The sequence below is a fragment of the Carcharhinus amblyrhynchos genome, chromosome 3 (assembly GCF_965287045.1).
Source record: "Carcharhinus amblyrhynchos chromosome 3, sCarAmb.v2.hapA, whole genome shotgun sequence".
NCBI lineage: Eukaryota > Metazoa > Chordata > Chondrichthyes > Carcharhiniformes > Carcharhinidae > Carcharhinus > Carcharhinus amblyrhynchos.
In genome coordinates this window covers 127,963,568-127,988,764 of record NC_137326.1, presented here as the reverse complement: position 1 = coordinate 127,988,764, position 25,197 = coordinate 127,963,568, and the positions used below count along the sequence as shown (strand labels likewise).

Here is a 25,197-nt window from a genome sequence, read left to right as displayed (position 1 = left end):
TCCATCCTTCATCCTTCCCCTTCTACTATCATTCTTCCTTTCTATATTCCCTATCCCACATCTGAATCCAGTCACCCACCCCCTATCCCACTAATGCTATCTCACCTGATTGCTGCATTTTGGTTCAATTCCCCATATGCTGCAAAATTATGCAGTTTCAATTAATGTTACATAAAATTTGTCAAAGGTATACATTACAATGTTTGAATTTATAATGGCGGGGAGTCTAGATGCAAAGGAGAGTGGAGGCAACCTCAATGTCTTGCTTGGTACTGTACTAGCAAGTCCTATTTAAGAACATAAGAAATAGGAGCAGGAGTAGGCCATCTAGCCCTTCGAGCCTGCCCCGCCATTCAATAAGATCATGGCTGACCTGTCGTGGCTCAGTTCCACATTCCCGCCCTCTCCCCATAACCCTTAATCCCCTCGCTTATCAAAAACCCATCAACCCGCGTCTTAAAAATATTTAGCGAGGTAGCCTCCACCACTTCAACGGGCAGAGAATTCCAGAGATTCACCACCCTTTGAGTGAAGAAGTTCCTCCTCAACTCCGTTCTAAACTGCCCCCCCCCTTTATCTTGAGGCTATGCCCCCTAGTCCTACTGTCCTTTCTGAGCGGGAAGAGTCTCTCCACCTCTACCCTATCCATCCCATTCATCATCTTATACGTCTCAATGAGATCTCCCCTCATTCTTCTAAACTCTAACGAGTACAAGCCTAGTTTATTCAGCCTCTCCTCATAGCTCAACCCCCTCAACTCCGGTATCAGCCTAGTAAACCTCCTCTGCACTCCCTCCAAGGCCAAAATATCCTTGCGTAAGTACGGCGACCAAAACTGCACACAGTACTCCAGCTGCGGCCTCACCAATGCCCCATACAGCCGCAGCAAGACCTCCCTACTTTTATATTCAATCCCCCTCACTATGAAGGCCAGCATCCCATTAGCTTTCCTGACCACCTGCTGCACCTGCAGGCTGGGTTTTTGCGACTCATGCACAAGGACCCTGAGGTCCCTCTGCACCGTCGCCTGCTGCAGTTTTTCGCCCCGTAAGTAATAGTCCTTCCTACCATTATTCCTACCAAAGTGGACCACCTCACACTTGCCAACATTAAATTCCATTTGCCATTTCATGGCCCATTCGCCCAGCCTATCTAGATCCTTCTGCAGACTCTCCACACCCTCCGCGCAATTTGCCGTTCCACCAATCTTGGTGTCATCAGCAAATTTCGACACCATACACTCGGTAAAGTGATGTGGTGTTATCTGATATGTAATCCTTTCATAAAATATAAGATTAAGTTTATCTTTAATCAGGGCCTGGTACAGGAAAAGGGACAGGGATGTCCAGAACATTAAGATTGTGTGATTTCAAGAAGAAATCAGTTATAGCTCTTGGGCTAAAGGGATTAAGGGATATGGGGGGCAGGGAGCGGGGAGGGGGTAGAAGGTAGGATCAGAATATGATCAGCCATTATCAAAATTATGGGGCAGCACGGTAGCACAATCGTTAGCACTGCTGCCTCACAGCGCCAGGGACTCGGGTTCAATTCTGGCCTCGGGCCACTGCCTGTGTGGAGTTTGTATGTTCTCCCTGTGTCTGCGTGGGTTTCCTTCCACTTTCCAAAGATATGCAGATTAGGTTGATTGGCCATAGTAAATTGCCCCTTAGTGCCAAGGGGATTAGTAGGGTAAATAAGTGAAGTTAAAGGGATAGAGCCTGTGTGGGATTGTGGTCAGTGCAGACTCAATGGGCCAAATGGCTTCCTTCAGTGGGGATTCTATGAAAATGAATGGCAGAAGAGGGTCAAAGGTTCAAATGGCCTACTCTTGTATCTAATTCCTATGTAAGTCACCTGGGACTTTGCAATCTTCCCGACATAGGACGTCCCATTGCCCTGAAGGAAGTTTGACATATTGCTGATAAGAAATCTCTGAGACTTTGGCACCAACTCCTGGAGGCCAACTGCAAAAATATTCATTCATACATCTAGCGAATAAACCCATCTGGAGTTAATGGTATACACCAGCTGAAGTGTTGCACTGTTAACTGGTGAACCAGTATTGGATAGGATATGGTGTGTGCCCATGGTAACACCAGGATGCTGGTGCCAATGGACACATATTTCATAGTGAGTTGTATTGGTTGTCACACTGTTGCCATGTTCTTATTACTTACTGTCCACCTGCAAACCTGTCCATTGACTGATCAATACTGGCTCCCTTCAGAGTTGACTGGTGGACGGAATTAAGCATGAGACAACCCGTTGTGACAGATTGAGTTAGCTGAGACCTGAGTCAGGCAGCTCTGCAGTATTTCACAGCATTGCTGGTGATTTGACTGGCCTGATTCATTGATTGGATCTGAAGGGGTGGAGCCTTAAGTGGGATCCTTCCCACTGAACTCCATCCAGCCAACTGAAAATCCAATGTCCTAATGGTAGGGTGGTTCTGCCTGTACAAGCCATGGGAAGTTTCTCAGTGCTTTCTATTGGTTTTAGTTACCTAACCACCAGCATTAACATTGTATAGACAACAGGTTGTAGGTTGCACAGTAGCTTGTCTTAGAGGCATAAACATTGATTTCTGGATGTGTCACTGACTAAAATAAAATCTGTATCACGGAATGCGGAATGTTGCTACTTATATTAGGCATATAGGGAAATTGGAAAAGGAATTTGACCTTTGGTGTTTATGTTACTATTCAATGAGATCAAGGCTGATCTGTGACCTAACTCCATTGCGGAATTTTACCATCTTGTCCACCCAAGGTGGGCGTGCTGTTAAAATTCCGGCCCAGATATCTATCTTTACTCCATACCCCTTCATACCTTTGGCCAACAAAAATCTTTACAATTCTGAGTGCAGAACATCTCTCTGAGTGTTGGACACTTTCCAAAGAACCCGACTGAGTTTTTGGCTTGTTACTCACTGTTGTTATACGCAATGTGCTTTATTATCTTTGTATATACTTTTTGAAAAGTAATGTCTTGAAATTCATTGGTTTGAAATGAAATGTGTAGCATCTTGTCCTTCCTGACTGGGAAAAGAACCAGGCGCGTTACACGGGAACATTTTATTATGAAGTGAGTTATTGTGATCTGGAATGCACTGACCAAGATGACAGAAGATTCAATGGCAACCTTGAAAAGGAAGTTTTATAAATAATCCCCTTCAATTATTTATCTGTCATTGAAAAGAACTGCCAAAGTGTTGGCACAGGCAGGGTGAGCCAAGTGGCTTCCTGTGCAGCATCATTCTATCAGAGGGACGTATTTAACACAGAGAATGGTGGGGGCCTGGAATGCACTGCCAAGCAGGGTGGTGGAAGCAGACACGCTGGGATCGTTTAAACTTACCTGGATAGTCACATGAACAGACTGGGAATGGAGGGATACAAACGAATGGTCTAGTTGGACCAATGAGCGGTGCAGGCTTGGAGGGCCGAAGGGCCTGTTTCCTGTGCTGTATTGTTCTTTATTCTTTGATTCTACAATTCCTGTTTCTCTCTGCTGCAGGATTTGTACAGTGGTCTGATAGGGACTCTGGTAACCTGTCGCAAAAACTTCCTTGAGTCAATTGGTTTGAAAAAAAATGAGCTCGTGGAGTTTGCTCTCCTCTTCTTAGTCTTTGATGAGAATGAGTCCTGGTACCTAGATGAAAATATCAAAACTTACTGCCGCAACCCGAAACAAGTCAACAAAATGGATGAAGATTTTATTGAGAGCAACAAAAAACATGGTACGTTCAATTATTTATCCAATTTTTATGGATCTGGGACATGGAGTCTGGTGACAAATGGCAGTCTCAAACATCACTGCGCTTGTGCTACATATATCAAGGATTTCATAACTCAGCATTTGGAAAGCGATGGTATAGTCAAACAAAGTCAGATGGATTTACAAAAGGGAAATCGTGCTTGACGAATCTATTGGAATTTTTTGAGAATGTAACTTGTAGAGTTGATTGAGGAAAACCAGTGGATGTGGTTCATTTAGACTTTCAGAAGTCTTTCGACAAGCTCTCATATAACAAACTACGATGTAAAGTTAAATCACATGGGATTGCAGGTAATAGCCTGAGATGGATAGAAAGCTGGTTAGCAGATAAGAAGCAAAGAGTTGGCATAAATGGGTATTTCTCTGATTGGCAATAAGTGACTAGTGGGGTTCTGCAGGGATCTGTGCTAGAACCCCAACTGGTCATATTATATATTAATGATTTAGAAGATGGAACTGAATGTATTATCTCTAAATTTGTAGATGGTATAAAGTTGGGTGGGAGGATGAGCTGTGAGGAGGATGCAGAAATGCTTCAGTGTGATTTTCACAGGCCGAGTGTGTGGGCATCTGCATGGCAAATGCAGTATAATGTGGATAAATGTGAGATTATCCACTTTGGTAGCAATAATAGGGAGATAGATTATTACTTGGATGGCGTGAATTGAGAGACGCGGATACTCAGCGAGACCTTGGTGTCCTCGTGCATCAGTCAATGAAATTTTAGTGTGCAGGTACAGCAGGCAGTAAAGAAGGCAAATGGTATGTTGGCCTTCATAGCAAGAGGATTTGAGTATAAGGATACATTTGCTGCAATTGTATAGGGTGTTGGTGAGGCCACATCTGGAGTATTGTGTGCAGTTTTGCTGTTCTTATCTGAAGAAGGATGTCCTTGCTAAACAGGGAGTACAGCGAAGGATTACCAGGCTGTTTCCTGGGGTGGCAGGTCTGTCATATGAGAAGAGACTAAGTCGGTTATGATTATATTCACTGGAGTTTAGAAGAGTGAGAAGGGATCTCATAGAAACTTACACAATTCTGACAGGATTAGACAGGATAGATTCAGAAGGAATGTTCCAGATAGTGGGGGAGTCCAGAAAACGGGATCATAGTTTGAGGATAAGGGGTAAACCTTTTAGAATTGAGGTGAGGAGAAATATCTTCACTCAGAGGGTGGCAAATGTGTGGAATTCACTACCATAGAATGTAGTTGAGACCAAAACATTGTCAGATTTCAAGAAGAAATTATATATAGCTCTTAGGGCTAAAGGGATATGTGGGGAAGGGCAGATATTGAATTCAATGATCAACCACGATCGAAATGAATTGTGGAGCAGGCTCAAAGCAGGCTGACTGGCCTACTCCTGCTTCCAGTTTCATTGTTTCTATGTAATCATGACTGTTGAATAAAAATAGAAAATAATCCAAAGACGTGCAGGCTAGGTTGGTTGGCCATGCTAAATTTCCCCTTGATGTTAGGGGGATTAGCGAGGTAAATGTATGGTTCGGATGATAGGGACCCGGCTCAAAGGGGCAAATGGAAAATCTCAGCAGGTCCGTCAGTATCTGTGGGGAGAGAAAACAGAGTCCGGATAACTCTCATTTTTAATCCATTTTACATTTCCAGCTATAAATGGGATGCTCTACGGTAACCTACTTGGACTCGATATGCAGGTTGGTGAGAAGGTGTATTGGTATCTCACTGGAATGGGTAATGAAGTAGACCTGCACACCGTTCATTTCCACGGACACAGCTTTAACTACAAGGTAAGGTGTGTTTATTCTTTCAGTGGGTTTAACCAAAAAGAATCTGATTTCATCTGGCCATTAGCCTTGGAGACAAACGTGGGCCTAAACCAAAACCAAAATCAGGCATTCACTTCACTATTTGTGAAGGAAAAGGCAGGACTCATTTATGTAACCGTGTGTGTTCTAACAGCGCAACAGGCATCAGCGGAGGCCGTTTGGGGGGGCTCCCCGTTGGCTGCCAAGGCCTCCACGCATCTCCAGCCACCAGATTTCCGGAGTTGTCAGCTCCACACCTGAAATTGGCCTGGAGCTTATTTAAATGTTAAAATCCGAATTTAAATCCCATTAATCGGGCCTGACTGAAGTCTCCAGGCCTGCTACGGTCTGGCCCCTACCCTCGATAGGAATGGTTCACTCCAGCAGGGTTTACCACAGCTCCCCAATAACAGGGTAAAGGTGGTCGACCCAATTGCAGTGAACAGAGATCATGGAGGCTCCCTCGGAGGTCGGGGGTACGGGGTTGCCTCCTGGGCATTGAAAGCTTGGCAGTGCCAGCCCGATCCCTGGCACTACCAAAGGGGCAAAGTGGCAATGCCTTAGGGGTAAATTGGTACTTCACACTGGGCACAGGCAATGCCAAGGGGGGGCAGGCATTGGTGAGGGTGGTCCCACGCCACTCTGCATTGGGATCAATGGCAGAGGGAAGGAAGGGGGTGATTCAGACTGGTGCTCTGGGTTGGGGTGTTGGGGGGGGTGGGGGGAGATCGGGGCAGGTCAGGGATATTGGGAATGGCCCAGAGAAGTGCAGGAGGGTGGCGATCAGGGGGCAGAGTCAAAGGGCCAGAAACAGAGTTGTGTAGCTGACCAGAAATTGGTAGGCTGGCAGCGTGGGGTTGCTGTGCATGCGCTGATCTTGATTGTTCAGCACTATATTGCCAGCCTCTCCAACGGAGATAGGCCCCACCCCCAGCTTTTTTGCATCAATCACGCTAGCGCACTCTGCAGTGCACGGAAGGTGGGAGATCCATTTTGAAAATCCCACTGAAAAATCCAGCGTTAAGTTATTCCAGTTTTTACACGAATTTGGCACTTAGAATTTTTTTGGGGAGAATCGCAACCCCACCTCCCCCCCCCCGCCCCCCCCGCCCGCCCGCCACCCCAATTCTGAGGAGTTTTTGAACCATTTCACATGTAATGAATTATTTTGATAGCATGAAAATAGGGTCAAAGGGCATGATTTTCCAGCCAACCTGCTGGAGATGGTCCAGCATTGGATGGTGGCGCCACCTTCAGGTCCTGGCTTGGTCAAGGCAGTTTCCCATTGAATGCATCTCTTGTCTCTGGGACCGGAAGTCTCCCCCGCCCACCCCGGCACCCACTCTGGCGTGAACAACTGCAAAACTCCAGCCAAAAGCTAGAAACTAACAATGCAAGGCCAGCTAGGGAACACCATCCTCGTCTCTCCCCTTCTGTGGGGTCAGGGCCACCAGTTCTCCACACTGCTACACCCCCATCACCAACTCTTGTGATCATATGACCGAGGTCTACAAACCGTACTGGGAATTTTACAGTTTATTTATTAGTCACAAGTAGGCTTACATTCACACTGCAATGAAGTTAGTGAAAATTTTAGAACCACATTAGTACAAAAAAATGTGAATTGTTGTGCAGCAGCACGTTAATGATGTTACTGGACTAGTAAATCAGAGACCTGGATTCATAACCCAGCGACGCAAATTCAGATCTCATCGTTGCAGTTTGCGATTCAGCTAGTTCAATAAATCTGGAATAAACCCAACTCTCCATTCACCTAATGAAGGAGCAGCACTCTGAAAGCTCGAGATACCAAATAAACCTGTTGGACTTTCAAGGGCAGTTAAGGGTGGATAATAAATGTTCGCCTTTCCAGTGACTCCCCGTTTTTGAAATTAATACATTTAAAAATTCCTAAAAAGACATCTGAGTTTCCCCACTGTCACCCTCTGCTGTCAGATCAGTGCTGACTTTACTGTTCCTCCAATTCACTTTATCATTGTACACAACAAAAAGTACAATTTGCATCATTGGTGCAATTGGTTTACTATTTAAACTCTCCCATTCCAACCTGAGACAAAATAGACAAGAGAAATTCAATGATGGATCAAAAAGATAAACACTCTTAAACTTTAACATGTTTAACCACATGGAGTAGTCGAGGCAGTAACATGAATGGAGGCATTTACAGGGGAACAATTAGTCAAAAAGGAGAAAATGCTGAAAAATCCCAGCAGGTCTGACGGAGCATCTGTGGAGAGAGAGAATAGAGCCAACATTCCGAGTCTGGAGGACTCTTCATCAGATCTGAAGACAAAAAATAGGAGGAGATTTATATTGTAAGGGTGGTGGGGGGAGGGGGTGGAGGGGTGGTGATTAACAAAGACGTCGACAAAAAGACAACGAGAGTTGAGGTGGTTGAGCTATGAGGAGAGGCTGAATAAACTAGGCTTGTACTCGTTAGAGTTTAGAAGAATGAGGGGAGATCTCATTGAGACATATAAGATGATGAATGGGATGGATAGGATAGAGGTGGAGAGACTCTTCCCGCTCAGAAAGGACAGTAGGACTAGGGGGCACAGCCTCAAGATAAAGAGGGGGCGGTTTAGAACAGAGTTGAGGAGGAACTTCTTCACTCAAAGGGTGGTGAATCTCTGGAATTCTCTGCCCGTTGAAGTGGTGGAGGCTGCCTCGCTAAATATTTTTAAGACACGGGTTGATGGGTTTTTGATAAGAGAGGGGATTAAGGGTTATGGGGAGGGGGCGGGAATGTGGAACTGAGCCACGACAGATCAGCCATGATCTTATTGAATGGCGGGGCAGGCTCGAGGGGCCAGATGGCCTACTCCTGCTCCTATTTCTTATGTTCTTATGTTCTTATAAATGCTTTTATCTTAAGTTTTTTTTCAGTATCCCAAGTCGGCTTACATTAACACTGCAATGAAACTACTGTGAAAATCCCCTAGTCGCCACATTCCAACTCTGAGGGACAGATGGCCCTCTGGTGGAGGGGGGTGGGTGGGGAGGGGGAACAGGGAGGTGAGTCTGATGGCTCTCTGAGGGGGAGGTGGTCAGATGGCTTACTGGTGGGAGAGGAGGCGGGAGGAATCTGCGTGCAATTGGTAGGGGAGGAAGGGAGGTCCACTGCTTCTCTGCGTGTGATCAGTGGGGGGGGGGTCCGCTGCCACACTGCATGTGGTCGGTCGTGGGGGAAGGGGGTGCGCTGCCATTCTGCGTGCGATCGGTGGGGGTGGGGGGTGGTGGTCTACCGCCACTCTTGGCTATTGTACGATGAACTGAACTTCACAAGTCTTGGCACTGGAATGGGTTTCGCATTCCATCACTGATGGACCTCACTTCAATAATCCCTTGAAGTTACTGTGCCAAAGTGTCAAAAGGATCACCTGCATATGTTTGTTGTTCTTTCTAAATAGATGGCTGGACGCTACCGTGGAGATGTGTATGATCTCTTCCCGGGAACATTCCAAACCGTGGAAATGAATCCGGTGCATCCTGGTACCTGGCTCCTTCACTGTCATGTAACAGATCATATCCACGGTGGCATGGAGACAACATATACAGTCCACAAGAAACCAGGTAACATACAAACTTGGCTGCGAGGCCACAGTGTGAAACAACAAAGTGATTTCAATAACATTACAAATGCTACAATACAAATCCAGCACCGTCCCTTTGAGGTATTTAGTGCGATTACACTGTTAAGGGACACCACAGAACCCCAGTGGTGTAGATGGAAGCCATTCAGCCCATCAAATCTGCACTGACTCGGCATCTTACCCAGGACCTCACCCAACCATAGATCAACTAGATAGTCAATATCTAGGGAATTGAGGGTTACGGGGAGAAAATGGGAAAGTGGAACTGATCCACTTCAAATCAGCCATGATCTTACTGAATGGCAGGGCAGGCTCGAAGGGCTAGATGGCCTACTCCTGCTCCTATTTCTTATGTTCTTATTTTTTCCCAAAGATAGGGGAGTCTAAAACTAGAGGGCATAGATTTAAGGTGAGAGGGGAGAGATACAAAAAGGTCGAGAAGGGCAGTTTTTTCACACAGAGAGTCTGGAACAAGCTGCCGGAGGTAGTAGTAAAGCCTGGCACAATTTTGTTTTTTAAAAAGCATTTAGACAGTTACATGGGTAAGATGGGTATCAAGGGATATAGGCCAAATGTCGGCAATTGGGAATAGCTTAGGGGTTTAAAAAATAAGGGTGGCATGAGCAAGTTGGACCAATGGGTCTGTTTCATTGCTGTAAACCTCAATGATTCCTCTAGTTGCCATACTCCGGCGCCTGTTTGGGTACACTGAGGGAGAACTTTGCACGGTCAATGCACCTAACCAGGGAATCTAACTTAGGGAAGAAAATCTGCGGCCTTATCAGCTTGGGCCTTCACGTGACTCCAGTCCCACACCAGCATTCTTGTGGTCTTCTGAAACAGACTTCCAAGCCATTCAACTGTGTCAAACCACTGTTGCCTCTACTGAGGTGTGACCGTCAAGATTTTGTCAGGGAAATTAGGCATGGTAATAAATGGCAGCCTTGTTACATTGTCCAGAATAAATTGGGACCATACAGGCGATCCTCAACTTTACAGATACTCGAGTTATGATGAATGACATTTACAATGTTTATAAATTGACACCCCATTTCAAATTTGTCACATCGGTTTCATCTTTACGAGGCCATTATTCATATATTTGTTGGTGTCACAAATAGCCTTACCGTAACACTGCAGTGAAGCTGTTGTTAAAACTCCTAGTCCCCACACTCTGGCGCCTATACAGGTACACTGAGGGAGAATTTAACATTCAGGCTGTGGGAGGAAACAGGAACACCCGGAGGAAACCCACACAGACATGGGGAGAACACGCAGTCACCTAAGCCAGGATCGAACCAGGGTCCTTGGCATTGTGACGCAGCAGTGCTGTGCAGTGAACAAGTTAAAACATTCTTAAGTGCGCATCGATATTGTGTTCCACCCAACTCCCTGACTCAAGATATTCAGTTGCTGTTCAATGCATTTTTCACTTGGTGGGATCCTTGTGTTTCCAAACATTTCTTCAAAATTTATACTTTGTAATATTAATTTATTGCTATATTACTTTTCAATAATTGATTTGGGTACAAAATTCTGGGTTATTTTGGTGAAAATAGGCTATCGGCCCTTGCTTCAAGGGCCAATCCTTTGTTCTTGTGGAAAAATTGATTCCCACTTAAGACGTTTCGACTTTGGATGTGGTTTCCAGGGACTGATGGTGTTGCAAGTCTGAGGACTGCCTGTACTTAGCTTTGATATTTGTTGACAGCACCAAACTCTGATCAGCTGACAAGCCTGGGAAAATGCGAGAACTTTCAAAAGAATGAACGATAAGTGGGATAAAATAAACACTAGCAATGGATTGCAATCTAGGTAAATTTGCGTAATAGACCTTTAGAGAGGGAATCATGAAATATAAACACAAAAGGTGACAATTAGTCAAATAGAATCAAACACTGAATGACATGACTGCTAACCATTGATTGAAAATACCAAGTCAACTAAGGTGCTATCAAAAAAATCAGACAAATACAAGATTACTTCTCAATGATATTTGGCTAGAACTCAAAGCGAGTGATTGCAACAGTTTGCAGACAATTCATACGATCACATCTGGAATATTCAATCCAGTTTCAGTCACTTCACCTTTGAAAAGGAATTGATGCACTGGAGAAATGTGCAAGTTCAGCAAGGTGGCTCTGGGATGTAGGACTCAAAGTTATCTTAGAATAGAGTCATAGAATCCCTACAATGCAGAAGGAGACCACTCGCCCCCCTCGAGACTGCACTGACACTCCAACAGAGTATCGTTTCCAGGCCTTATTCCCATAACTCTAGGTGTATACCTGACTAATCCCCATAACTTGCACATCTTGTTCTATTCCCAGCTTGGGTCACTGTCTATGCAGAGTCTGCATGTTCTCCCCAACTCTGCTTGGATTTCCTCTGGGTGCTCCAGTTTCTTCCCACAGTCCGAAAGATTAGGCGCATTGGCTATACTAAATTCACCTCCAGTGTACCCAAACAGGCATTGGATTGTGGTGACTAGGGGAACTTCATTGCAGTGTTAACGTAAGCCTACTTGTGACACAAATAAACAAACTTTAAACTTAAACCTTGGGACAATAAGGAGCAATTTAGCTTGGCCAATCATCCTAACCTGCACATCTTTGGATTGTGGGAGGAAACCCACAAAGACACGGGGAGAAGGTGCAAACTCCACACAGACAGTGACCCAAGGACAGATTCAAACCTGGGTCCCTAACACTGTGAGGCAGCAGTGCTAACCATTGTGCCAATGTGAAAAGAGGCTCACTACACAAACAGTATCTTGCCATCATTAAAGAGTTGGAGGGCTGAAGGGCCTGTTCTTGTGCTGTAATTTTCTTTGTTCTTTGAGTGAGGGGACGCATGGAAGATATAAAAGTGCTATGAAATTTGGTTAAAACAGAGACAGAACACTGAATCACAGGAGTCGACAATTAACAAGCTTTAAGCAGGATTCAAAATCTGTTTCCTGACAGAATCATGAATCTGGAGACAAGGAACCCTGATCTAGTGCAGAGTTGATTACTGGCTTTTAAACAAAAATTGAATGAACCTGCGATTAAAAACGGGATGGAAGGCTAAAAGAACAAGTATCATTACCAATGATTAGATTAACATGATTACATGACGACATCAAGTGGCTATTGATCAAGAAAGAAATGCATAAACTTAATTGCTGAACAACAGCGACAGGATTTTGCTTCAGAGTGGAAAAGGATTAATTCAAGCTTCTTTCAAAGCTAATTTTTCAGGAAAATAATCGTTTGGGTTGAAATGGCTTTCTCATTTGATAGACATACTTATAAACAAGGAGAAGTCATGGGGATACTCTTTTTTTATTGCATTTTAAAGCTCTACGCATTTGCTTTGCTGTGCTTTATTATTGTCACATGTATTAGCATGCAGTGAAAAGTATTGTTTCTTGTGCGCTATTCAAAGCATACCGTTCACAGAGAAAGAAAGGAAAGAGCTCAGAATGTTACAGTCATAGCTAGGGTGTAGAAAAAGATCAACTTAATATAAGGTAGGTCCATTCAAAAGTCTGATGGCAGTAAGGAAGAGGCTGTTTTTGAGACGGTCGGTATGTGACCTCAGACTTTTGTATCTTTTCCCCGTATTTGCAGAACCACAAAATCCCAACAGTGCAGAAAGAAGCCATTCGGCCCATCAGATCTGCACTGGTCTCTCCCAAACAGTATCCCACTCAGTTACTCTCCTCCATAACACATGCATTTAGCATGGCCAATCCACCTAGCCTGCACATCTTTGGACTGTGGGAGAAAACCGATGCACTGAGAGTAAACCCATGCTGGTGTGCTTCTGATATACTCAATTTCATTCCGTGTGCAAAGCAATATTTAAAAAGTCAGGACCAGATGAGCTAGATGCTGAACCTACAGTTCACCTCTCTTTAATTCTCTGAAATTACTTAGATTTAGGTGGGGAGTATTCGAGCTTTAGCCTCAAAAGTGACAGGCCCTGTAAATCAAACCATGCTGCTGAATTTAGCGTATCAATGAGCAAGTCTGTAGGAGGTGTATTTATCATTGTACATTATGTGAATTTTCATGAGTGGGAGCTTTCTCTCAATCCTAATCTTTCTCTTCCGTTCCTCCCCAATCCAGAAGAAACCGGTATTTTTGGAAGCGTGAAGAAGTTTTTCCGTGGCGGTTCTAGCTAATTGCCACTGATGGAAGAAAGATTATACAAACATCTTTTGCACTGTAACTCCGAATAACTCCTGCTTCAAATGCTTTCAGCCGGAGCAGAGAATCTTGTGATGAATTGCTTAATTGTAATAATTAAAATGATATGTATGGCTCTCTTCTCTATTGTGATTAATAAAAAAACTCAAAAAGAGCTCATTTGCAATAATGTTTTCCGTTCATTGCTGCTTTCTAAAAACCAAATGTGGAACAATGTCACACATTCACTTCCCTGCCCCATGTGTGAAGAATGAGCAGCTGTGTTGACCCTTTGAGCCTGCTCCGCCATTCATTTTGATCAAGCTGATCATCAAATTCAATAACCTGATTCCTCCCTTCCCCCCAAACCCCTCGATCCCTTTAGCCCCAAGAGCTACACCTAATTTCTTCTTGAAATCAGACAACGTTTTGGCCTCAACTACATTCTGTGGGAGTGAATTCCACACATTCACCACCCTCTGGGTGAAGTTTGCAGGAATCATCATAGAATCCTTACAGTAAGGAAGGAGATCACTTGGTCCATCGTACCTGCACTGACAAAAATCTCACCCAAGCTCTATCCCATGGCAACCCCATGTATTTACCAGACTAATGCCCCTGACACTAAGGGGCAATTTTTAACATGGCCAATCCACCAAACTGGCTTATCATTGGACTTTAGAAGGAAGGAGGGAAGAAAGTCCAATGGAGAACACTGAGAAATGATTTGCAAAATTTCACTGTGCAGAGAGGGGTAACAGAAAACAAAGCACACAACTCATCATGTAACCTTTGTGAATTTGTAAGAGTGCAGACCACATAACTCAAATTCTGTTGTTAGCAGTTATAGCACTTAGAATCTCTACAATGCAGAAGACGGTCATTTGGCCCATTGAGTCTGCACTGACCACAGTCCCATGCAGGCCCTGTTCCTGAAACCCTGTGTATTTACCCTATTAATCTACCTGACTCTAAAGGTCAATTTATAGCATGGCCAATCAACCTAACCCGCACATCTTTGGACTGTGGGAGACACCAGAGCCCCCCATGTAGACACGGATAGAATGTGCAAACTCCACACAGACAGTAAGCAAGGTTGGGTTTGAACCCAGGTCCCTGCCACTGAGAGACAGCAGTGCTAACCATTGTGCCACCATGCCACACAATTTCTTTTTGAAACTCCTCTACAGTATTTGACCAGATGGGGAAAGTTAACAAATAAGAAGCAAAGAAAGAACAAACCTGCATTTACCATGACTTTCAGTTAGTGAAGTACTTTTTGAAATGTAGTCACTGTTGGAGGAAGAATGTTAAAATGTTAGAGTTTGTACCAGGCCTGCTTGAGCCCTAGAAACTGCAGGTCAAAGAAATAGATGGCCAGACAGGGATAGGGGAAACGTTAAAATGTGTAAATAGATTCATAGAATGATATACTTCAGAAGGGGGCTATTTGGCTCATTGACCACAATCTCACCCAGTCCCTATCCCCATAACCTCATGTATTTACCCTAGCTAGTCCCCCGAACTAAGGGGCAATTTAGCATGGCCAATCCAACCAGCCCGCACATCTTTGGATTGAGAGGGGAAGCAGGAGCACCCAGACAAAACCAACGCAGACATGGGGAGAATGTGCAAACTCCACACAGCCTCCCAAGGCCATATTTGAACCTGGGTCACTGGTGCTGTGAGGCAGCCGTGCTAACCACCGTGCCGCCCAAAATAACATCTTTGAAATGGGCACTGCCTTATTGCTCAATAATTGCACACATCGATTGTCCGTTAACGGTGTGAGAGGTGTTACACGTGAGGGAAGAGGGACAGGAGGTGGGCAGTAAAGGGTTGAGGTGCTTCCACACTGGAGAGAAGGATAAGTCAGCTGGTTGCTGTGAAACAGCTCCTATTACAGAAGAATATTGAATATGGACTGTTACTCCTCTACCTTCCCTCAGGAAATTTGCCAGGGAGAAAAGAAATGGTTTGGAAGACAAGTTGTGCTGGTCACACGGAGAAATGTCACCAGCCGAGAATTTATGAAACAGTTGCATCAATGACAGCCACCCCTAGTCATTCCATTTTAAGAGGTTCATAAAAACATATACATAGAAATATAGAAACTAGAAGCAGGAGTAGGCCATTCGGCCCCTTGAGGCTGTTCCACCATTCAATTGTGACTGATCATCAAATTCAATATCCTGATCCGTTTCCCCCTCCCCCAAACATATTCCTTCATCCCTTTAGCCCCGGGAGCTGTATTTAATTTCTTTGTGCAATTACACAATGTTTTGGCCTCAACTACGTTCTATGGTAGTGAATTCCACAGATTTGCCACTCTCTGGGTGAAGAATTTTCTCCTCACCTCAATTCTAAAAGGCTTACCCCTTATCCTCAAACTATGACCCTTAGTTCTGAATTCTCCCACCATCAGGAACATTCCTTCTGAATCCATACTGACTAACCCTGTCAGAATTTTATAAGTTTCTACGAGATCCCCTCTCACTCTTCTAAACCCCAGTGAATATAATCCTGTCTCTCCTCATATGACAGACCTGCCATCCAGGAATCAGTCTGGTAAACCTTCACTGTACTCCCTCCATAGCAAGGACATCCCTCCTCAGATGAGGACACCAGAACACAGTACTCCAGATGTGGCCTCACCAATGCCCAGTAGCCTCACTTTGTATGATTGCAGCAAAACATTCCTATTTCCTGTTGCATGTTGATCCAGCCAGTAAATGTTTCAATATAAAATAACCAGGGATGGGGCTGAATAACTTTACACTACCACGTTTGATCTGCAGCTTTTTCTTGTGCTGCAGGCAGCAGAAGACTGGATTACACAACAGACAAGAGAACTGCGAGGTGGAGACTGCTTCTTCAATGGTCTTACAAAACTGGCATGACCAAACAGGAGCCCACGGCCGGGTTACTTTTGCATCGACTGTTAAGGTTAAAAAGCCTGCCGTTTAAAGTAGGCAGCCGATTCCTTACCCTTGTGTCACTGACTGATTTCAGACCCCTGTTCAATTGTACTTGATCATGAACTCTCTGTCTTGGTTTCAAATACCCAACTACACTCCAGAAGAACTGGAGTAAGAGAAGGCAACTTAGCCCCTTGAGCCTGCTCCACTATTCAATACGATTTTGGCTGATCCCAACTCAGCTTCAACTCCACTTACCTGCCCATCCACCACAGCCCTTCAAACCCTTACCAATTAAAAACCTGTCCACCTCTGCCTTCAACTTACTCAAAGTCCTGGTATCCACCACACTCTGAGGTAGTGAATTGAACAAACTCATGATGCTTTGAAAGAAATAATTTCTCCTCATCTCTGTTTTAAATCCCCTTATCCTAAAATTATGACCTCTTGTTCTAATTTGCCCTACATGAGGAGACATCCTCTCCACATCTACTTTTCCTCCCCATGTCTACTTTGTCAATCCTCCTTATAATCTTACCTACATCAAGTAGACCTCTTCTTATTCTTCTAAACTCCAGGGAGTAAATTGCTCATTCATTCTTTGTAAGATGAACCCCTCATCTCTGGAATCAATCCAGTGAACCTCCTCTGAACTGTCTCCAATGCAACTAAATCCCTCAAGTAAGGGGACTAAAACTGAACAAATTATTCTAAGTGCAGTCTCACTGATGTTTTGCATAGTAGCAGCAACACTTCACTACTTTTATATTCTATTCCTTTAGCAGTAACTGCCAAGATTCCATTTGCCTTCCTTATTACCTGTTGTACCTTTTGGCATGTCCGCTACAACTCTCACTAACTTTTAGAGATGCACTACAGAAAGCATTCTTTCTGCTTGGTTTGGCTCCTATTCTGCCCAAGACTGCAAGAAACTATAAAAGGCCGTGAATGTGGCCCAATCCATCACGCAAACCAGCCTCCCATCCATTGACTCTGTCTAAACTACCCGCTGCCTCGGAAAAGCAGCCAGTATAATTAAGGACACCACGCACCCCGGACATTCTCTCTTCCACCTTCTTCCTTCGGGAAAAAGATACAAAAGTCTGAGGTCACGTACCTACTGCCTCAAGAACAGCTTCTTCCCTGCTGCTGTCAGACTTTTGAATGGACCTACCTCACATTAAGTTGATCTTTCTCTACACCCTAGCTATGACTGTAACACTACATTCTGCACTCTCTTGTTTCCTTCTCTATGAACTGTATGCTTCGTCATGCAAGAAACAGTACTTTTCTCTGTATGTTAATACATGTGACAAAAATAAATCAAGTCAAACACTTTTACTCTAACACAGGAACTTCAGCTGACCGTAAACAAAATAGATCCTCCCACAGTTTCCACTTAAAAAAAATCTACCAGATGTCCGCTGACGCGTTTTATCGTGAGCATAACAGATACATAAGGACATAAGAACGTAAGAAATAGGAGCAGGAGTAGGCCATCTAGCCCTTTGAGCCTGCCCCACCATTCAATAAGATCATGGCTGATCTGAAGTGGATCAGTTCCACTTTCCCGCTTTCTCCCCATAACCCTTAATTCCCTTGTCTATCAAAAACCTATCTACCCGTGACTTAAAAATATTTAGCGAGGTAGCCTCCACCACTTCAACGGGCAGAGAATTCCAGAGATTCACCACCCTTTGAGTGAAGAAGTTCCTCCTCAACTCTGTTCTAAACTGCACCCCCCGCCACCCCCCCCCCCCCCCCCCCCCCCTTATCTTGAGGCTGTGCCCTCTAGTCCTACTGTCCTTTCTGAGCTGGAAGAATCTCTCTACCTCTACCCTATCCATCCCTTTCATTATCTTATACGTCTCTATAAGATCCCCCCTCATCCTTCTAAACTCCAACGAGTACAGACCCAGTCTCAGTCTGTTTAGCCTGTCTATATGCACTGCAGTCGTGGTAATAGGTAACTTCAGTTTCCAAATTTAATTAAATATCACAGTAATTGAAAGTCAGTAACTTGAATGACCAGAGTTATTGTTGAATTTAATTGCACACTTCTCTCATCACGACCAGAGGAAAAAGCAAAATCCAGCAAAATGTTTGTGAACTCATAAATCCACCTAGATCGGATGAGCAATGTTTGCATGGTCAGTAGAGTGTCTAGAAAGCAATTAGCATATTCGGAATCTAAAGGGAGGTCTCAGCTGTCTGGCTAAGAGGTACAGACCAGACTTTTCCCTTTGGGAACTAGGTAAACATTAAGTGCAATATCAACAAGTTAAATAAATAACTGGTTAAAAGCACTGGTGCAAACTTATAAAGCTCAAGAGGAGATTAATTGGTACAGTTAATCTAGATGTCACCAGAATACAAATGAATTTTCTTTTTAACAAAAAGGTGTGGGGTGGGGTGTGAGAGCTGGAGGGAGATCGGAATACAATGTGATGCATTCCAGCACAGTACAGCACACACTATACAGCAGAACGGTGTTCTACAGCACACACTATACAGCAGAACGGTGCTCTACAGCACACACTATACAGCAGAACGGTGTTCTACAGCACACACTATACAGCAGAATGGTGCTCTACAGCACACACTATACAGCAGAACGGTGCTCTACAGCACACACTATACAGCAGAACGGTGCTCTACAGCACACACACACAATACAGCAGAACGGTGCTCTACAGCACACACACACACACACACTATACAGCAGAACGGTGTTCTACAGCACACACTACACAGCAGAACGGTGCTCTACAGCACACACACACACAATACAGCAGAACGGTGCTCTACAGCACACACACACACTATACAGCAGAACGGTGCTCTACAGCACACACACACACTATACAGCAGAACGGTGCTCTACAGCACACACTATACAGCAGAACGGTGTTCTCCAGCACACATTATACAGAACGGTGTTCTCCAGCACACATTATACAGAACGGTGTTCTACAGCACACACTACACAGAACAATGTTACACAGCACACACTGTACAACAGAATGGTATTATAGCAGCTCCCCAATCTCAGCCATGTCATTGCAGCAGAGTAGACTTGGTTGGCGTCATTAGTTGGGGTATCTAGAATGGGGGTCTTCTGTAAGAGGGGAAGTGGAAGAAGCAGCTATTTAGACCAAAAAAAAACACTTTCAAGTTAAAATAGACATGCTAAACACTCAGAGGCTTTGTTTCAACAATCAAAAGATAAATAATTCCAGTATAGTTCTGATATGAATCTTAATCTGCCTGTACTAGACGCTGGAATGCAGTTCCTGAGCATCTATTGATGCTGAAATAGAAACAGCAGTCAGGAGTGAGGTAACAGTGCATTAATCAACTCTGAGGAAACTTTGTCTTTGTCACGGATTTTTCACTCCTATGTTCTTGGGCAGAGGAACTGCAACTCCTAAATGGGTCAGGTTTCCAGTAGGATTTCTATTTGCCAGTGTAGGTTAGAGTTGGATAGATCTTTGTTGTTCTATTCTGTGCCAGAATCCAGGCAGCAAGTTGTCCCAGGCTGCACCAGAATGAAAGCTAAATCATGTTGTTCTTTGGGGCTCCCCTGGGAAAGTGGGAACACCTGGTCCCCTGGTGCCTCACAGCTCCTCACCTCCCCGCATCAGGTTATTGAATTCTTCCTGCCGCATTCCAGGAGATGGGGGAGGAAGAATGAAGCAACCCCATCGTCTGGCAAGATGCTGAGAAAATCCAGAGGCTGTAGTGTGGTGGCCACCATCGCCAAGGTTTCTGGGGGGGGAGAAATAATGCAATCAGAACCTACAAGCACATGAAGAAATCTCTCACATTATCAGATACTAACTGCAGCAAAGTAAAGGCGAGGCTTGAAGACGGTTAGTGATATTATCATACATTTTACTACTGGTGTTTTTATGTATGCCATTTCTCCACTCCCACAGTGACTGTAGGTGATTAAATAGAACCACACAGAGCAGAAAGTGTGTTGGGTTTGATGCCTCATTAACTGATTGCTACAACTGACCTTGCACTTACTGGCTAACTGTTGTCTATTTTTTTTAAAAAAGGTAAATTAACATAATAGGCACTTTCATCCTCATTTTACACAGAAATATAGAAGAAAGGAGGCAATTTGGCCCTTCGAGCCTGCACCACTATTCATCGCGTTCATGGCTGGTCGTCCAACTCCACAGCCTAATCCTGCTTTTTCCCCATAAGCTTTGATCCCATTTGCCCCAAGTGCCATATCTAGCTGCCCCTCAGAGTCATAGAGGTTTACAGCAAGGAAACAGGCCCTTTGGCCCAACTTAATAAAAGCAAATTACTGCGGACACTTGAATCTGAAACTAAAAGCAAAAATGCTGGAAAATCTCAGCAGGTCCGGCAGCATCAACAAGGGGAGAAAAGAGCTAATGTTTCGACTCGAAACGTCCGTTCTTTTCTCTCCTTAAAGATGCTACTGGACCTGCTGAGATTTTCCAGCGTTTTCTCTTCTGCCTTCAGCACAACTTGTCCATGCCACCCTTTTTTTGTTAAATCCCCTAAGCTAGCCCCAATTGTCCACATTTAGCCTGTACCCCTCATTACCCATCTTACCCATGTAACCGTCTAAACGCTTTTTAACAAATAAAATTGTACCTGACTCTACTACTACCTCTGGCAGCTTGTTCCAGACACTCACCACCCTCTGTGTGAAAAAAATTGCCCCTCTGGACCCTTTTTGTATCTCTCCCCTCTCACCATAGACCTACGCCCTCTAATTTTAGACTTTCCTACCTTTGAGAAAAGATATTGACTATCTAGCTGATCTATGCCCCTCTATTTTATAGGCCTCTATAAGATCACCCTTCAGTCTTCTACCTCCAGAGAAAAAAGTCTATCCAGCCTCTCCGCATAACTCAAGCCATCAAGTCCCAGTAGCATCCTAGTAAATCTTTTCTGCACTCTTCCTAGCTCAATAATATCCTTTCTATAATAGGGTGGCCAGAATTGCACACAGTATGCCAAGAGTGGCTTTACTAGCGTCTTCAACAAGACGTCCCACCCCCTGTATTCAATGCTCTGATCAACAAAACCAAGCATTAAATTACATTCAATGTTTTGGGAACAACTGTTTCCTGTGGTAATGAATTCCTCAGACTCACCACCCTTTGGATGAAGAAATTTCTCATCTCCGTCCTAAATGGTCTACCCCGAATCCTCAGACTGTGACTGGTTCTAGACTCCCCCACCATCGGGAACATCCTCTCTACATCTATCCTGTCTAGTCCTGTTAGAATTTTCTAAGTCTCTATGAAATCCCGCCCGTCATTCATCTGAACTCCAGCAAAAACAATCCTAATCTAGTCAAATCACTCCTCATACAAAAGGGATTTTCAACTCACTTTGTTTACCCTTTCTGTAATCTCTGTGGCCTCTTCTAGTCCTACAATATTCTGAGATCACAGAGAGCCTCCAATTCTGCCCTCTTATACATCCCCAATTATTATCATTCCATTATTGATGGCTTTAATCTCTACAATTCCTTCCTTACACCTCTCTCTCTCCTTTTAAGACATCCTTTGTTGGTTGTCTCTTACCTACATGAAGAACTCCTAATGTGTTGTATTATGTTATCTCTGGGGGAGGGGGTGTGGTTTTAGCTGTCACCCATGCCATATCCAAGCACGAGGTACAACCTCCTCAAGAGGTATGGGGAGAAAAATAGAAGGAATGAATTAAATTTAATATATTTGCAAAAAATATATTAAATTACCAGAACTTTAGAAAACTATAGTCTCTCTTGGGCTAGAAAGCCAAAAGGAGCTGATATTTATATGGCATCTTTCACAATCTCAGGACAACCCCAAGCACTTTACAGCCAATGAAGCAATTCTGAAATGCAGTTATAGCTACTGCAAAAAGATGAGAAACACAAACAAAATACCTTTCAGGGAAGAAACCAGTACTCTGTTTTCTCCTCCAGCTCCTTTTGTCCTCTGACACAGTTCAGGCAAAAGCTTTTTCCACCACAGGGGCTGAAAGGAGCAAAACACCATTTGTTATATCAGTAAAGTGATGGCACACCTGCAGATATGTACCTGGTCAAGACTGAAGCCGAGATACACGAGGATTTTTTTTAAATCTGTGGACTCGGATGAAGTTCAGTCCGCAGCAGGACTCCTGCCGCCTAGGACCGGGGCTAGATCAAATCTGTAGATGACATCTCTCAGAGGTTCACTAGGCTGATACCGGAGATGAGGGGGTTGGACTATGAAGAGAGACTAAATAGACTGGGTCTGTACTCGTTGGAGTTTAGAAGGATGAGGGGGGATCTTAAAGAGACGTATAAGATAATGAAGGGGATGGATAGGGTAGAGGTGGAGAGATTCTTCCCGCTCAGAAAGGATAGCAGGACTAGAGGACACAGCCTCAAGATAAGGGGGGGGTGCAGTTTAGAACAGAGTTGAGGAGGAACTTCTTCACTCAAAGGGTGGTGAATCTCTGGAATTCTCTGCCCATTGAAGTGGAGGAGGCTACCTCGCTAAATATATTTAAGTCACGGGTAGATAGGTTTTTGACAATCAAGGGAATTAAGGGTTATGGGGAGAAAGCAGGAAAGTGGAACTGATCCACTTCAGATCAGCCATGATCTTATTGAATGGCGGGGCAGGCTCGAAGGGCTAGATGGCCTACTCCTGCTCCTATTTTTTATGTTCTTATGTTCTTAGAATGGATCCTGTCAGTCATTGCTCCAACTGGAGGGGAGACCAGGGGAAGAAGTCCAAAGATGTGTGCGTTAGGTGGATTGGTCATGCTAAATTGCCCTTTAGGAGGGATTAGCTGGGGTAAACGCATGGGTTTATGGGGATAGGGCTTGGGTGGAATTGTTGTCAGTGCAGGCTTGATGGGCCAAATGGCCTCCTTCTGCACTGTAGATTCTATGATTCTAAGATCATGCATCTCAGCCAGTCTCACTACCGTGCAATGCTTAGCAACTGGTTCTAATTGCCGATAAACCTTGTTAGGGTCCTCAGGTGGACGCCTCCAGTGTTCTTTCCCAATAGGAGGAGAGAAGGAGACATGAGAATATCATCAAATGGATTATAATCCAAAATTTTATTTTTTAAAAAAGAGAAATGGATCGTTTTCTTACATCAAACTGTTTAAAGTCCAATTGTTATAACAGTGATCAAATAAATAAATGTTCCTCACAAAGTGAGCCTAATGACTGGCTATGATCTGAATCACTAATGCTCTAAAGATAGCCATGAAGTCAGTGACCAGTTAATTTGGTTTTGGAGATAGTGTTGGAGGGATGATTGCTGGTCAAACTCCCAGGACAGCTTTGTTTATTGAATAGAATAGAATAGAATCCTTACAGTGCAGAAGGAGACCATTCAGTTATCGAGTCTGCACTGACAACAATCCCACCCAGGTCCTAACTCCATGTATGTGTGGCACGGTAGCACAGTGGGTTAGCACTGCTGCTTCACAGCTCCAGGGACCTGGGTTTGATTCCCGGCTCAGGCCACTGTCTGTGTGGAGTTTGCACATTCTCCTCGTGCCTGAGTGCGTTTCCTCACGGGGGCTCCGGTTTCCTCCCACAGTCCAAAGATGTGTGGGTTAGGTTGATTGGCCATGCTAAAATTGCCCCTTAGTGTCCTAAGATGCTTAGATTAGAGGGGTTAGTAGGTAATAATATGTAGTGATGGTAGGGTAGCGCTTGGGTGGGATTGTGGTTGGTGCAGACTCGATGGGCCGAAGAGCCTCTTTCTGCACGGTAGAGTTCTATGATTCTATGATTTACATTACGAACTCCTGACACCTAGGGGCAATTTACCATGGCTAATCAGCCTAACTTTCACACTGTGTCATGGAATCCTGAAAGTCCATCCCAACAGGAAGACCAGACCCTAGCTCACTGGAAGGATGGTACCACAGAGCTCGAGGGTTGGATATCCTTGGGAACATGCTCAAAACCCAACGCGGAACTCGGGCCAACAACCTTCCGAACCAAGAGAGTGAGATACCTACTATAACAATATAAAAGCAAATTTACTGTGGATGTTGGAATCTGAAACAAAAGCAGAAAATGCCGGAAAATCTCAGCAGGTCTGACAACATCTGTAGAGAGAGCAACGTTTCGAGTCCAGATGACCCGTCGTCAGAGCTGATGAGATATCTACTGCTTGAACCAAAGTTGTCACATTCCAAGGCAACTTCAGTTCCCAATCCAATATATTTCCTTCCCCCGAAGTACGACGAAAGGAATTATGTGAAGCTGACCTGTCTTTCCTGCTGCATCTCACGCTTGGCAAACGGTAGAACAGCCTCAGGGCATCGGTCAAGGAGCTGGTCAGTTACTCGCTCGCATTCACCCAGCCTTACGGAACACAGCACATGGATACTCAGACCAGGGCCTTCATCTTCAGGGAGTTGGTGCAGTAGAGGAAGGACAGATTTCACGTCGATTGAAGAACCACACAATATGGACTACGGATAAAATGAAAGGAACATTAGGACAATTTTAGTCCCAATTTATCTGGACACTCAAATGATCTTCAACAGATCCTCACATTTGTCGCTGAAGGGAGCAGAGGGAAGAAAGCTTTTAAAGGAAACAAGTGTCCCTGAAGTAGTGGATGTACTTGGTTGTGGAGAGCATGGCCCAACAGTGCTCACCATGGTCCTGCCAGATCTACACAGCTAGGGGCAGCCAACTCTGTGCCCCTTAAGCACGCGGGCATGAGGACGTTTGCTCTGTATCACCATGAGAGAGTAAGAATTTTACTAGGATTGATGGTAGTTTTTTGTTAATTTGTTCTTTAACAGGGCATGGGCATTACCAAATGGGCAAGTGGCACGTTTTTTAAAAAAATTTTGAGGGCAGTTGAGAATCAACAACATTGCTGTGGCTCTAGAGTCACATATAGGCCAGACCAGGTAAGG

General features: G+C 44.4%; 2 protein-coding genes across 3 annotated transcripts in view; one reads left to right on the top strand and one right to left on the bottom strand.

The window, feature by feature from the left end:
- cp (ceruloplasmin) overlaps positions 1–13,619 on the top strand; it is a 52,940-nt gene extending 39,321 nt beyond the window's left edge. The window contains exons 16-19 of the mRNA XM_080186516.1: positions 3,517–3,739; positions 5,405–5,544; positions 8,994–9,156; positions 13,292–13,619. Of these exons, the coding sequence (XP_080042642.1) occupies positions 3,517–3,739; positions 5,405–5,544; positions 8,994–9,156; positions 13,292–13,347 (582 nt within the window). The 3' untranslated portion in view covers positions 13,348–13,619. The remainder of the gene's footprint in view (positions 1–3,516; positions 3,740–5,404; positions 5,545–8,993; positions 9,157–13,291) is intronic.
- Positions 13,620–18,298: 4,679 nt separating this feature from the next.
- Positions 18,299–25,197, bottom strand: part of hps3 (HPS3 biogenesis of lysosomal organelles complex 2 subunit 1) — a 46,152-nt gene continuing 39,253 nt past the window's right edge. For both annotated transcript variants that reach the window (XM_080185978.1, XM_080185979.1), the window contains exons 16-18: positions 24,535–24,741; positions 22,193–22,283; positions 18,299–20,037 (exon numbers count right to left, since the gene is read on the bottom strand). In XM_080185978.1, coding sequence (XP_080042104.1) covers positions 19,910–20,037; positions 22,193–22,283; positions 24,535–24,741 — 426 coding nt within the window. In that variant the 3' untranslated portion in view covers positions 18,299–19,909. The remainder of the gene's footprint in view (positions 20,038–22,192; positions 22,284–24,534; positions 24,742–25,197) is intronic.